Consider the following 14,025-nt stretch of genomic DNA (forward strand, 5'->3'; position numbering starts at 1 on the left):
TTAGGGGTGTATCCCTGCCTGTACTCGGATCCATCCCGGGCAGTGACTCTCCTTGTTTCCATCCTCGTTTTCCCCACCCCCCCCAACTCCCAGTCTCCGCCGGTGGGTTTCTGCGTCATTCGGCGGCTTCGAGGTAGATGTTCGTTCCCGCTCTGTCTCAGAGTGACCTGGTCGGTAAAAGCCCTCTCTCCCAGGCGCATGGGCTGTCCGTGCTCTGTCCCACACCCAGGTTCCTTTTTGTTCCCCCCAAATTTTTTCCTGATTCCCCCCACCCCCACCCCATTTGCTATGTGCTATGGACATCTCCCCCTCTCCCAACCCCTGGCTGCTGCTCAGCCGCATCCAGCCAGAGTAACACCATGCCCTTCCTCACAAACACCCCTTGACCTGCTCAGCATGGCCTCAAGGTGCAAAAATCCAGCTCCTGTGGCTTCCTCCGAAAATTGCAACTCTCCCTGGGCAGCAGGTGCCCGGTTGGGACCGAGCACTTCAGCGCCCGTCTCTTGAAACCCCGACCGCAGCTCTTGGAGCAGGGAGACCAAGGTCCAGCTTCCCACACCGGGCAGGGCTCCCCACACAGCCGGACATCAGCCGGCCGCTGTGCTGCATCGCATTCAGCGGCCGGTTGGCCGTAGGAGTCGCGACAAGCCACCGAACGCTTCTGCAAGCCATCGCCGCAGGTGACTGAGCAAGCCTCCCAGCCACCCGCCGCCCACTTGTAGGAGGGACGTTTGTAGCTCGGTCTCCCACCATCCAAGCGGTTGGACAGGCTGAGGACACTGTTGTTGAGGTCTGGGGAGGTCTTGCCCTCCTTCTTGTAGGAGGACTTGTCCTCCTTGCTCTCCTTGGGGAGGTAGAAGGAGTAGCGTACCCGAGGAGGGGTCATCTTCCCCACGGAGAGCACCTCCAAAGTCAGGGGTTCCTGGATGGGCTTGAAAGCTTGGAGGCTCTCGACAGCCGTGCCGGTGCCGCTGTACCGCAGGACGCTGCCCTTCACCATCAGGTCCCTCTCCACGGCCGAGACGATGAAGTGGCCGTTCAGCAGGTACTTGCCCTGCCCGTTCTTCAGCGCCAAGTAGTTGTCGTCACTGATCAGCCCTTTGTAGCCTCGCTGCCTGATGTCGATGTTGGAGGCGCCCGCGGGGATGACCACCACGAAGTTGTAGCCGTGCCTGGAAGTGAAAAGCAGGTAGGGCAGGCCATCAGGCAGGGGAGCATCCCGTTACGGCATGCCCCTGCCCCGAAACTCTGCAGCTACAGCTCGGAGATCTTCCCACCCCTACAATTATCTCCTCCTTCCTTCGAAGATCATTTTGAATCTCCTCCCTCAACAGAGTTTCACCTAGGCTGAGGTCACCCAGATATGGGAAGATGCTGAAACTCCTCTGGCTCAACAGCATGGACCTACCAGAGGTAACTCCATCAGCAGAAACCGACAGCATGTTAAATGTGTCCTGCTCCTTCATCACTAGCACCAGGACAGTTTGCTCAGGATCCCAGGCACCATCTCCAGGACCTTCCCGCATCCGCCCCAAAAAGCAGAGCTGGGAGAGGGGAAAGCGCACGTGGTCACCTAGCACTTACATGGGTTTGGTGAACAAGCCTGAGACCTTCTTGCAGCTCTTGTTGTCTCCTCCGCAGACGCTGCATTTATCAAACTTCTTCTTGGAGCCCAGCTTCCCGTCGCAGCCCGCTTTGATGCATTTGCCCTGGACACAGACCGAGGTGGAGTCTGGGGAGCAAGGGGTGCCATCTACAACCTGTACAAGGGTGAGCAAAACAAGCTGCTGCATCTTCCTCTGCCACCCCACAGAGCCCCGCAGCTGCGGCCATCCAAGGTGGGGCTACCTGAATCCAGCCAGCCAGCCCTGAGGAGATGCTAGCGGGCACCGTGTCGCCCTTTGCTCATGCTCTGCTTTGCAGTTGGGAATTTTAAGGTTTCTGAGAATTGTTAGGTGGGACTACATCCCTTTCTGGCCCTTTTGATTGCATCGGTGCAAAGGGAACAGGCTGCGATGGAGACACAGATAACACCACCCTGCTCGGTCCCTTGTCTGGCATGCACATCGCTTCCCCGGCACTGTCGTTATCATCCTCTATTTCAGGATCATGAACATATCCCAGAGGCACCTTTCCAAACCCAGAGGAAGACCCTCCATGGACCAACTTCAGCCCTGAAATAAATAAGCCAATACATCCAGGCTGTTCCATACCAGCCTGGTGGATTCCCATCCTCTACAACCTCCTGTTCCATACCAGCCTGGTGAATTCCCATCCTCTACAACCTCGTCTAACACCAGCTGCCCACCAGACAGGGAAAATTCTTGCATTCCCAGGCATGCTGGAGTCATCCTACAGCTGAGATGCTGACCCTGAGGATCTCCCACCCACCTTGGGTGCCAGCACGTAGAAGTAGCCGGTGCCATTAGCCCGACAGATGAGCTTGCATTTATCCCGGGGCGAGACGCCGGAGTATTTGGGGACCCAGGAGACAGAGGCGGTGAGGCGGTTGGTGCTGTGGCTGTAGCCGTTGAAAGCCTCGCACTGCTCCTCACGGAAGCTCTTCCCTGGCACTGGAAAAAATGGGAATGTGCATGGGATCAAGGACCAGCCTGGACCTTCGGCTCCAGTTTTATGGGGTTTTTATACGTCATGCACCCAACCACAAGCGAACTGAGCTCCAGCCCCTTACCTGCAGCAGGGCAGGGGTCCAGGTTGCAGGAGCGGTACTTGACGCGGATGCCCTCGCAGTAGGAACCCCCGTTGGCAGGTACTGGGTCGGTGCACTCCCGCTTGGCCAGCTGCACCCCACCGCCGCACGTCCGCGAGCACTGCCCATAGGGCGCCCACTTTGCCCAGCCACCGTCCACCTGTGGGGATGCAGGGGATGAGATGCTGCATCCCCATCACCACCGGCTCCACCCCAAGCAGGGCTCTCCAGCCTCAGAGCCATCCCTTTGTAAGCAAGACCTCTACCAGCTGCTCCCCAACCTGCCTGGGGCTGGATGGAGCGGTACAGCACCATCCCTCCCTGAGAAATAAGCAATACCCAAGGGTCCTCCACCTCTTTTCACATCCGTGTCTCCCCGCCAGCTCCCCAGCACCAGGAGGAGAGGGATTGCTCAGCCAGCACCCAACACAAAAGCTCAGGGTGACCCCACGGGATGTTTTTGAGGTTCACGGCGCAGGTACTCACCCTGTACTTACTGATGTTATGCCTCTCAACACAGGCACCCTTCAGGCAGAAGCGCCCCTCGCCACAGCCCGTGCCATCCGCCCAGGGGAAGTGCCGGGTCTGGCAGACGATCTGCCCGCGCGCCTTGCCCGTGCACCAGAGCTTGGCACAGTACTGCATGTACGGGCAGGGCTTGGAGCCCACGCCAAAGGCCAGCTCGCACTGCTGGTTCAGGCTGTAGCTCGTCCCCGGTAAGTCTTCGGGCAGCGGGATGGGTTTGGCAGGCTGGTCCAGCAAGCAGTCTCCTGCAGAAGTGGGGATGGAGGGGTCTACTGGGTCCTTGGGGGGTTCTACAGACCAGTGTGGGGTGGGAGAGCATTGCTGCGGGGAGGTGAGGGGTGGCCGCCGGTAATTTGGACAAAGCTGTCCCAGCCACGCGCTGCCAGCGGGACCAGGATGCCCTGGAGGTCAGCTGTATCCCAGACCCAAGAGACTCCATCTCTTAGTAACCACCAGCAGCTTCAGGGCAGGCATCACTGCTGGGGTCACCTCGGCACCGAGGAAGCCTGGCCGTTGCAGAAATGCTGCCAAACTCCTGGTTTCCTTCTAACTTTGTTTGCAGAGTGAGGAGAAGAGTCACTCTACAGCCCATCAGCCTCTCCCAGTAACCAACCGCAGGGATGGATCCTGCTCCCACAGGGCAGGGACACAGGTAAGGGGGCACGGGGTGCAGGAGGGCTCACCGTGGCCACTGTCTAGGAAGTCGGTGATGATGGCAGCGCTGCAGGCTGACCAGGGGTTGGCACGGTCGATCTGGATGAGGGTGGGGGACATCATGTGGTTGGTCTTCAGCCGGCCGAAGACCTCCTCGCAGGCCTTCACGTTGTCATGGGGCATGTTGAAGACGTGGCCTGAGGGGGTTTAAAGGAGGGCAGCATGAATAACCCTGCTTGACATGCAGAGCAGGGCCTCACAGATTCTTGAAATGGGGAAACTGAGGCACAGAACAGGGCAGACCACTGCAAGGATTGCAATGGCTGCGGGCAGCCCAGGAGACATCTGGGGAAGGATGATGCTCGTGCACACCCTGGCTCTGCCTGCACGACTGGCACACATGAGCCACCCTGCCAGCAGCATCCCTGAGCCAGCAAGATTTCCGGCACTGTCCCGGCTGCTTTGTGCACATGGAAAGCACATGGAAGGGCAAGGGAAGATGCAAAGAGAAGGAGACTTCAGCACTCTCCCCGCTCCCTCCTCCTCCTCCTCCTCCTCCCCACCGAGTAGGGCAAGTGTCTCCAGAGGTAGGTGTGCCCTCTGCCTGTTATTTCAGGACTCCTGAATCCTGGATACCCAGCCGAGGTAGCAATCACAACAGCAAACTCTTTTGCTTTCTCAGCAGCTCTTTCCCACCCAGCTCAGGGGGGGTCTCATATGCCCCAAGGTGGAGTTTCCCCATCACTGGATACCGGTTATTGTCTGATCTTCCGGAGGCCAAAACCAGGGTTATTTTGAACCTCGTCAGCTCCTGGCATTTCTCCCGAGAGGAAGAGGAGAGCAGGGAGCCTTACCCAGCTCGTGGGCAGTGGTGAAAGCCGAGGGCAGCCCGTCGTCCTCTATGACGGAGCAGCTGCGCTTGGGGTCACACATGGTGCCTACATCCGCCATCCCCAGCGTGTCGCAGGTGGTGGCACCACACAGGTCCTGCAAGGCACGGAGGCAGCGGGTTAGTCCTGGGGCCAGCATGGGCGTCACCATTCCTCATCCCCACACCATTCCCAGTACCCCACAGGGAGCTGATCCCCAGCCTGCTGGGGGGAGCAGCCCGAAGGGATGGGGACCACATCAGGCTGCAGGGGTAGGAGACCTCAATCCTGACCCAGACCAGGCTGCAACCCTGTGTTTGCCTTTAACCCTGGCACTGGGGATGCTTTTTGTGCATAGCATCCTCCCACGCCTTCAGTGACAGCTTTTCCCACCCAAACGGCTCCTCCAGCCAGGGTGGAATTGGTTTCGGCACGGAGGAGTCAGTCTGGCTCCCATTTTCATCGTGAGCTCAAGGACCGGACCCAGGCGGGTGGATGGGAACATACCTGGACTCGGGGTCACAGCTGACCCCTTTTTCTCAGCTTCTCCCTAGGAAGAAGCAGCCCCTGGGCTGGTCCAGAGATTCCCAAAGCTAAGGGAAGTGCTCCTGCCTCTCCAAGCCACTTTGCAGCCACTCCTCAAGGAGCAACGAAGCCCAGCTGATTGAAGGAGGAACCAGACCAGCCCCCCCTCCCCCGACTCAAGAATGGCCGGACCCCATGCAGTTGCTGCCAGGATAGAGGATGGGAAAGGTCTCATCATAGGTGAATCTGCCCTTCTTTGGGATCTCAAGGGGCTTGTGCAACTAAAAAGTCCATTTGAAGATGTGCTGCTGCTGCAGCCTGGCAATAGCCTTGTCCTTGGATGCCCCTTTCCCATGCTGGGGTCTGTCGGTGGCTTGGGAGGGCTGGAGCATCGTCCCCATCCCTTGGTGCTGTCCCAGCTGGGCTGGGAGCTGCCGGGGAGGCTGTGCAGGAGGCAGGGAGCTGCTTTCCACATGAAAAGAAAACGTAAGGGACTTGCCGGGCGCTCCCATACTATAAATAAGTGTGATTCATACTCAGCGCTTGCCCAGCCAAAGCGCCTGGGTTGCTCGAAATCTCGCATGAGCTGCTCTGCCAACATTTCCAGCAAGGTTTCCAAGCTGAAGGCATTCCCGCGCAGGCAGGTTCAGCCGTGGGTAACTAACAGTCCTGATGACTTCAGAGAGCCCCAGCCAAGGCTGAGATGGCTTTACCAGGAGACCTGTGGCTACAGTCTGGAGGCACAGAGCAGACCGCGATCTCTGGAGAGGTGAGGTGAAGAAACGCCTGGGTCCGGGCCGGCTATTGCAGCTGGTGGAAAACCCCATCATACAGCCAGGTTCAGCTCTCGCTCCGCAACAGTTTTCCCTGTCAGCTGGGACCTCGCTGCATCCGTGATCCCACTGTGTATCACTGCCGGCAGGAACAAGCAGATGGCAGCCCCGCATCCCTGGTGGCACACCACCAGCACTGAGCACGGGGTGACCAGGTGGGGCTAGCAAGCCCAGGCACAGGGTCCCCTGTCCCAAAAAGCCAGTGCCATTGCCATGCTAAGCTCACCCAGGGGTGCAGCTTGCCCAGTGCCCCCTGCCTACGCTCTTCCCTGAGGCAGTCCCACAGCTGGAGATTTGGGGGGTGAAGATGGGACACAGGGGGATGACACAACATCGCAGGGAAGAGGTGGCCGCTCCTGGCTCCCCACTCACTGCTCTTTGAAGAGTCGCCGTTTCCTTGCTGGCACAGCGAGCTTTTGGCTCCCAGCCCAACACCTGCACTGACACACTGACCCACTTCTGGCTCTTGAACCTCGCCTGCCGGCTGCGGGGATGCATCAACGAGTGCCTCTTAACGGGGTTTTCCCAACCCCCTCAGCCACAGCCTCCCAGGGACAGCCCACTTTGAGAGGCTGGGCGGCATCTCTGCACTCTAACGAGGGGTCCCGACTCCCCCAAAACACCTCCTCCAGCCTTGCTGGGGGTCCAGCCTGCGCAGGAGGGGAGGTGATGCAAGGATGGAGTTACAGAGGGGAGGAGAGAGAAAGACAAGCGGTTTAAGGTGGGAAAGCAGCATGCAAAGGGCCAGCTCTGCCTCTGCAGGATGTGCTCGCCATCACTGGTACCCCCCACTGCCAGCCGATACAGGGAGGATGCCCCAAGGGGTTACAGGCGACCTGCTCCATGCACCATCAGGACTCTCCTGCCAGCCTGACCTTCATCTGTGGGTACTTCCATCCCCTGGTGAACTTCTCAAGATGTTCTGTAGGTCGGTTGGCAGGGAATCCTTGTGGCTAGTGCATTAATTTCCCTGCTCAGCGAGCAGGTCATAAGCACTCTCCCTACCATGGGGGTTTCTGACGTGCGTCCAAAGCAGCCCCAAAAAAGCTGAGCCTTGAGCTACAGAGCTCCAAATTCCCCCACAGCATCTGCTGCATGTTAGGCTGCAGCCAGATGTTCCTCAGTGCGACATCCCTTTGATTTTACAGTGGGCCAAAGATGTTCAGCAAACCTGTGCTGGTGGGATGGCAAGGTCCAGGGTGGGTGGGAAGCATGGCTGAGCCCTTTCCCATGTGCATGACGCTGTTTCCAAGAGGCAGGAGTGCAGCTGAAGGCTGGATGTTCTGCAGGACCCTCCAACAAGCACCGGCTCAGGTAGGAAGGTGAAGGTCCCACGGCCACAGTTGCTGGCAGATCTGCGCCCACCGACTGAGTGGGACCGAGCTCCCCAAAGGCAAATCCACGGTCCAGCGTGACCGACATCAGGAAAGAGCAAAACCGAGTGGGAGAGGACAGTCCCATTCATCAGCAACTCGACACAACTGGCAACTGCCTATCAACTGGGCTCGAGATGAAATTTAAGTTGGGGGCTTATGTAACAGCTTTTTGGCAGGGAGATAAGCTTCGGGGTGTCAGGGGACCACAGATGGATACACTCAAGGAAGGCAGATGTCTCCTCCATCGTGTGCCTTTGCACCAAGCTTGCTTTGGGATTTCAGGAATGGATGGTTTAGCAATGTGTAAGAAATGCAGCTCAGCCGTGATCTGCAGCTTTCAAATCGCTGGGAGCGAACCCGTCCCACGTGTGGCTCCAGTGACCTCACCAGGTTTCCATCAGAGATGGAGCTGGCTCGTCCCCACAGGGGTGTCAGCAGGTGTCCTCCTCTTCACAGCCACCCTGCACAGGCAGGAGCTGCTCCAGCAGGCTGGGGTTCAACCCTGCCTCTGCTCCAGCGGGATTTACAGCCGGCTGGGGGACATGGTCCCTGCCCAGGGCAGGGGGACAAGCAGGACTGGCAGGATGAGGTCTCACATGTCCTGCACAGCATCATTCCTGCTCCAGGCCATCGTCAGCCCGCGCTGACCCCAGGCTAGGGGCAGCTGAGCGCTGTACCCTTCCCACCCACAAGTGCTTGACCTGGAAAGACGTTTTGGGAATGGTCTCCTGCTGTTGAGGGGAGTTCCCGACCTGTCCCAGAGCCAAAAACAACTGGGCAGGGATGGGGAAGGAGAAAACACAAGTCACTCTTGCTTGGCCAAGCCTGCTGCGGCCAGGGGAGATAGTGGCCATCCCCTTCAAGCTGGGCTTATCCTTCCCCCCCCCCCCCCCCAGTGATTTGGGGGTGCAGGTGGCAACACCCCTTAGCCTGGCACCGCACCAGTGTCAGCGCTGTGGCGGGGAGAGGAGCAGCCCCCGGAGGAGGCACTGGGAGGAGTCTTGCTGCTTCGGTGTCCCCCAGTTCACAGGGGTGGGAGGACGGCGAGCTCACTCATCACCCTGCATCCCACGTTGCCTGCGGAGCCCTAGTGAAACGCAGCCCGGCAAAGCCCCTTTCCACCAGCCCATGGCAGCTGTGAGGAAGACTCTTGCCTCTTCCTCCCCCCCACAAAGCGCTGGCCGTATTTCTGGTGCTTTTCTTCCAGCCCTGAGCTGGGTCTGCGCGGAGCAGCCAGCATGCGGAGGAGAGGTCCAGGTTCTCAGGAGGACTTCGCGCATGAGTCAGAGGAAGCAGGGAGAGGGTTTGGTTTTTTTTTTCTTGGCAGGTGCCACCATCAGTTCTTCCCAGCTGGAGAGGGGGAAGTGGGGCCACGCTCCTCCTTTTCTGGGCTCAGACCCCGCGTTTCGGGGTGGTGGCTGCTGAGGCTCCTGCCAGGAGGCAGGGGATGGAAGGGGGGTTTCTGCCCCTGCGGGCAACCTGCCTTTGTGCACCTCCTGGCCTCGCTCACCCCAGCAGGGCTTTCTCCGGGCTGCTGGCCAAAACCTGCCCAGAGGAGAGCAAGGGCTGGCTCAAGCAGGCTGGCTCCCCACCTCGCTCCCCCCACCCCCGCACCTGAGGGTGGAGGGTCCCTTGGGAAAAGGGGGATCAGCCACAAGTGCAATGGTGCACAGGTGGCAGGAGGTTAGCAGGGTGCAGGGCTCCTTGAGATGGGGGACGGCTCTGCGGGGTCATCCCCCCTGCACCCACCTGCTTGGTGAAGAGGATGGCGGTGTCCCAGTACTCGGGGTGCTTGTCGCTGACCTTGTTCCACTTCTTCTGCCAGGCGCAGAAGTTGCGGAGGGTGAGGGCGGCGTTGCTGGTGACCTTGGGCCCCTTGTCATCCTGCCCGATGAGGAGGAACTTGACCACGGAGATCTGGATGGGGTTGCGGATGCTGGGGTGCTTGTAGAGGCGGGCGGCCGTGGCCATCAGGGTGAGCAGGTAGTGCTGCAGGTCATCGCCGTGGAACTTCACCATCGACTCGTCCGCCACCACCAAGGTCTCCACGTAACGGGGGACAGAGGCAAAGCGCTTGGCTCGACCCCCTTTTCCCCCCCCCGCGCCCCTGGTACTTGTACAGCGCCTGCAGCACGCCGGGGGTCAGCCCAGAGCCCACGGCGCAGCGGGATGCTCCGGCCCCGACGGGGCGGCCGGGGCTGCGGCGCTGCAGGCGGTGGGCTCCCCCGGCCGCCCCCCCCGCCAGCGGGCTGATGAGATACTCGGCCCCCCGGTAGCCGAAAGCCCCCCGGAGCCCCCCGCAAAGGCTGAGGGCGGCGAAAGACTCCCGGTCGGCGTTGACATCCCCCGAATAGAAGCAGTGGCGGAGGCCGGGGAGGGGGCTGGCGGCGCCCGGCGCGACCCCCAGGTAGTGGGCGGCGAAGGCGGGCGCGATGAAGTGGGCGTCGGGGGAGAGGTGGAGGTAAAAGTCCTCCCCGAAGGCCGAGAGCTGGAAGACCACCGCCCGCCCTCCCCGGGGGGGCTCGGCGGGGCCCCGCCTGAAGTAAGAGCGGCCGTTGATGTCGGGGTCCAGGCGGAGCGGGGTGACCACCGCGGTGTCGGCCGGGTCCCCCCCCGAGGGCAGGCTCAGCCCCGGGGCGCCCAGCAGCAGCAGCGGCAGCAGCGGCAGCAGCGGCAGCATCGTCCCGGCGCGCTCAGGCCGGCGGCATCGGGCTCCGGGGGAGGCGGGAGAACGCGGGACCCGGCCCCCCCCTTCCTCTCTCCTTCCTCCTCCTCCCGCTGCTGCGGGTCCCGACGCCGGGGAGAGGGGGGGGGGCGGGGCGGGGGGAGCGGAGCGGAGCGGCCGCGCCAGCCCCTGCCCCGCCGCTACCTGCCTTGCGGGGCGCCCGGGCTTATATGGGGCGGCAGCGGGGCGGGGGCGCGGGGCGCGGCTTGGCCCCGCCGCAGCCACTCGGGGCCGGGGGGACGGCGGAGCGGGCGGGAGGGGCGCCGAGCGGCGGGGCGGGGGGGCGCGGCGGGCGGGGGGGGGAGGGTGGGATGCGGTGGGATGGGATGCGGTGGGATGGGGATGCGGGGGGGATACGGTGAGATGCGGTGGGATGGGGATGCGATGGGATGCGGTGGGTTGGGGATGCGGTGGGATGGGATGCGGGGGGATGCGGTGGGATGGGGATGCGGTGGGATGGGGATGCGGATGGGGATAGGGTGAGGTGCGGTGTGATGGGATGCGGGGGGATGCGGGGGAGATACGTTGAGATGCGGTGGGATGGGGATGAGGTGAGATGGGGATGCGGATGGGGATAGCGTAAGGTGCGGTGTGATGGGATGCAGTGGGGTGCAGTGGGATGCAGGTGGGGATGGGGATGGGGTGGAGGTGCAGTGGGATGCAGTTGGATGCAGAAGGGGTTGGGGTGGGTGTGGTGGGATGCCGTGGGATGGGATGCAGTGGGATCTAGATAGGGATGGGGTCAGGGTGGAATGGGGTGGGATGCGGTGGAATGGGATGCAGTGGGATGGGAACAGAGAACAGGGATGGAGGTGTGTTGGAATTGGATGTAGTGGGATGGGGGTAGGATGGGGATGGGATGAGGCGAGATAGGATGTGGTGGAATGGGGATGGGGATAGAATGGGGGTAGGAATCAAATGGGGTGGGGACAGAGTGGGATGGGGTGGGGTGGGATGAGAGGGAATGGGGTGGGTTAGAACGGGGTTGGACTCTCTTCACTTGTATTCTTGCAGTGGGGAGAGGGACCCTGCAGACCCCCAGGGATGCTCCCTCCTGCCACTTCCTGGTCATGCTGGGTCCTGCCTGAAGCAAAGGGGCAGGATGAAGCTCTGTGGCCCCCAGGGTCGGGGTCTGGTTGGGCAGGGGTGTGCGATGAAGCTGAAAGACCCTCCGCTCCACACTGGTATTGGCAGCTGAGGTTTTAGCTCTCAGACTTCTTCAGGAAGATATTAATATGTTTTTCACAACCTGGGTGAGTCTAGCGCTGAGATCTGGGCTCCTTCAGACCCGCCACCCCAGCAAAATGCCACCCCAGCAGCCCCACATTCTGGGCCTCCAAACCAGGGGTATCCAGTGCTCTCATCCCTAGGGGAACGGCCTGTGGTGCATCCCTCCCTCCGCTCCCCCAGCCCCACTCAGTGACTCCAACCGAGGGGTAAAGGAGCCATTTCCCCTTCTGAGAAAATGCTCAGCCTCCCTGCATGCCCAGGGCCACCAAAAGGAGCACTCGCCGAGCGTTAATACCCGTAATGTCCTCTCTTTTGCGGCCCCAGGACACACCACATGGAGTATATGGGAATTTCCCCATGCCCGCCAAACCCAGTGATCATCAGGATGGTGTTTGGGACCAGGGAGGATGCTGGGGCAGCTGATGCTATTGGGAGGTAAGAAGATCATCACGGCTGGGAATTTTTTGGAGCAGGACAGCAAAAAGGAGGGCAGCAAAGAGTTCTCGGTGACCACCTGTGGCTGAGGAACAGATTTATTGATGGCAATAAGCACCCCGACATCGGGACAGGCTGCACAGGGAGGTGCCCAATGGGTCTTTCCCCCCTGCAGCAGCTGTTTCCACGCAAGCTGGTTTTGTGCCCAGAGGGAAGGATGGACATTTCTGTAATACTCCCAAGCTACAAGCAGACATCCAAGTCATGCACGCCCTCATAGCCCACGCTCCTTTCCAGCACTCTGGGTTGATTTAAGGATAAAATTAAGGCCTTCTCATCGTCAGGCTGGTTTTGATGTGATTTCAAGCTTCAAGAAAGGCTGCAAGCACAGCTGAAGAATTTGTGCATACGTGAAATATAAGCCAAGGCTGTTGCTTAAGACGCAGAGCCCACAGCCTGCAGCCTGGCTCGTTTCGATGCCAGCGCTTCCCCATGCTGTGGTTTGCTCAGTCGTGTGCCTTGCAGCTGAACTTGTGACCCAAAATCATCAGCTGACTGCACTGGGCTCCATGAATCAGGGATTTTGTTTGCTGGCCAAAGTGCAATGTGTACATGGATGTCGGTAGGACCACAAAAAGAAAAACGGGCAGCGCAGGGAGTGGAGGTGCAAGAGGAAGAGGACACAACCTTGAGCATCTCCAGGTGCCAGGAGGGGATGTCTCCTTCCCACAGCACTGCCCTGTTCAACAGGACAAGTTTACTCTGGAGACCACAGCAGCATCCAGGGTGGCACATGGTCCCAGAGGTGCCACCTTACAGTGGCAGCACCCAGCTCTGGGCTGAGCACATGGCTCCTGGGGACATTTTGGGAATGAAGCTTATTTGTGAAGCCGTGTCAGAGTCAGTTCCTGAGCGGGACATTGTGCTTCCTCCTGCCCCCACCTCCACTGTTTGCTCTTTGTGGCTTTGTGTTTAAAGACAGTAAAATCTCATTCCTTTCACGTGCAATGGGTGGACAGCAACACTTGCATCATCTCTGATGGTGTTTGGTGGGGAAAGGCACAGCAGAAAACCCCACAGGCTGGGACATACACTGCAAGGAGCTCAGGGGTCTGTGCCCTACAGAGATATGGATGAAGAGCAGCTGGGAAAGGGAGCAGAAAGGTCCCTACGTGCACTGTGAGAGCACCTTGGCTCCAGGTACCCCAGCCTAGAGCTCATCATGCCAGGGTTGGTCATTGCTGTCCCAGGAGCTCCAGCCCCTCCATCTGGTAGATCTTCTCCAGCAGCGGAGGATGAGTCAAACAGAAGTGTCCGGACTTTACCTCCAGCCTGGAGAACATCTGATTGCCTCCTGATGGGGAAAGGCAGGCAGAAAATGCGAGTGTTTTGGCTCTGTCTGAGCTGCGAACTGCTCCGTCCCGTCAGACACCGGGTTTTAGCTGGACTCGCTCTGTCCCGTGATGTTAACGGCGTGCCAGCATCCTTGGGGGTGACGTGAAGGGATGGATCAGCTGGCTGCTCTCCCACAGCCTCCCTTGTCCTCTCTCTCTCTGGACAGGTGGGAATCACCTACCCAAAGACAGAGCTCTGTTTCCAAGCTGGATTGTCTGCTGCCTGCGGTGAGTAGAAAAGCTGCTGAGAAGATGGAGCAGATACTGCCCTTAGGCCTCACCCTTCACAAGCAGCTCCGAGGGCTGCTGGCATGTCTCAGAGCACTCCAGAGAAGAAGGGAGGCGTATTTTTATTTTATTTGTTTGTTTTTCCCTCTAGCTCAATGTGATTTTCCCAGTCCCTGTCACTAGAGAGGACCCAGACGGAGCCCTTGAGCAGTCCCAGGGTTGCAGTATCTGCTCGGGGCGCTTCTATCTCCGCAACACCTCTGTCTGGAAGCGGGGTGGGTGAAGGGGAATATCTCTGTTATGTCTCCTGCCAAGGCGAGGGGGCAGATTACAGCGATCAGCCACAACGGGAGGGTGAGGACAAGCTCCCTGCTTTGGGGGACCTCCCAGCAGCTGCCTGCACCCCACAGCCCCTTACATCTGAACGAAGGAGCCAGCCCAAGACAACCCCTTGGTCTCACTCTGTGTGTCTTTCCAGGTGCTTGGGGCTGACCCTGACTGCTCTTCAACCCCTGGAGTTT

At 59.9% G+C, this 14,025-nt stretch overlaps 1 protein-coding gene across 1 annotated transcript; it reads right to left on the minus strand.

Annotated features, from left to right (window-relative positions):
- Positions 1 to 309: 309 nt before the first annotated feature.
- ADAMTS15 (ADAM metallopeptidase with thrombospondin type 1 motif 15) lies at positions 310 to 10,299 on the minus strand. The gene is given in 9 exon segments (XM_055819320.1): positions 310 to 1,172; positions 1,585 to 1,760; positions 2,392 to 2,573; positions 2,693 to 2,870; positions 3,197 to 3,480; positions 3,919 to 4,086; positions 4,744 to 4,876; positions 9,242 to 9,593; positions 9,595 to 10,299. Coding segments are annotated over 9 exon segments (2,832 nt in total). The 5' UTR covers positions 10,173 to 10,299; the 3' UTR covers positions 310 to 391.
- Between the last annotated feature and the right edge of the window lie 3,726 nt (positions 10,300 to 14,025).

Source organism: Falco peregrinus, chromosome 15 (assembly GCF_023634155.1).
Source record: "Falco peregrinus isolate bFalPer1 chromosome 15, bFalPer1.pri, whole genome shotgun sequence".
Classification (NCBI taxonomy): Eukaryota; Metazoa; Chordata; class Aves; order Falconiformes; family Falconidae; genus Falco; species Falco peregrinus.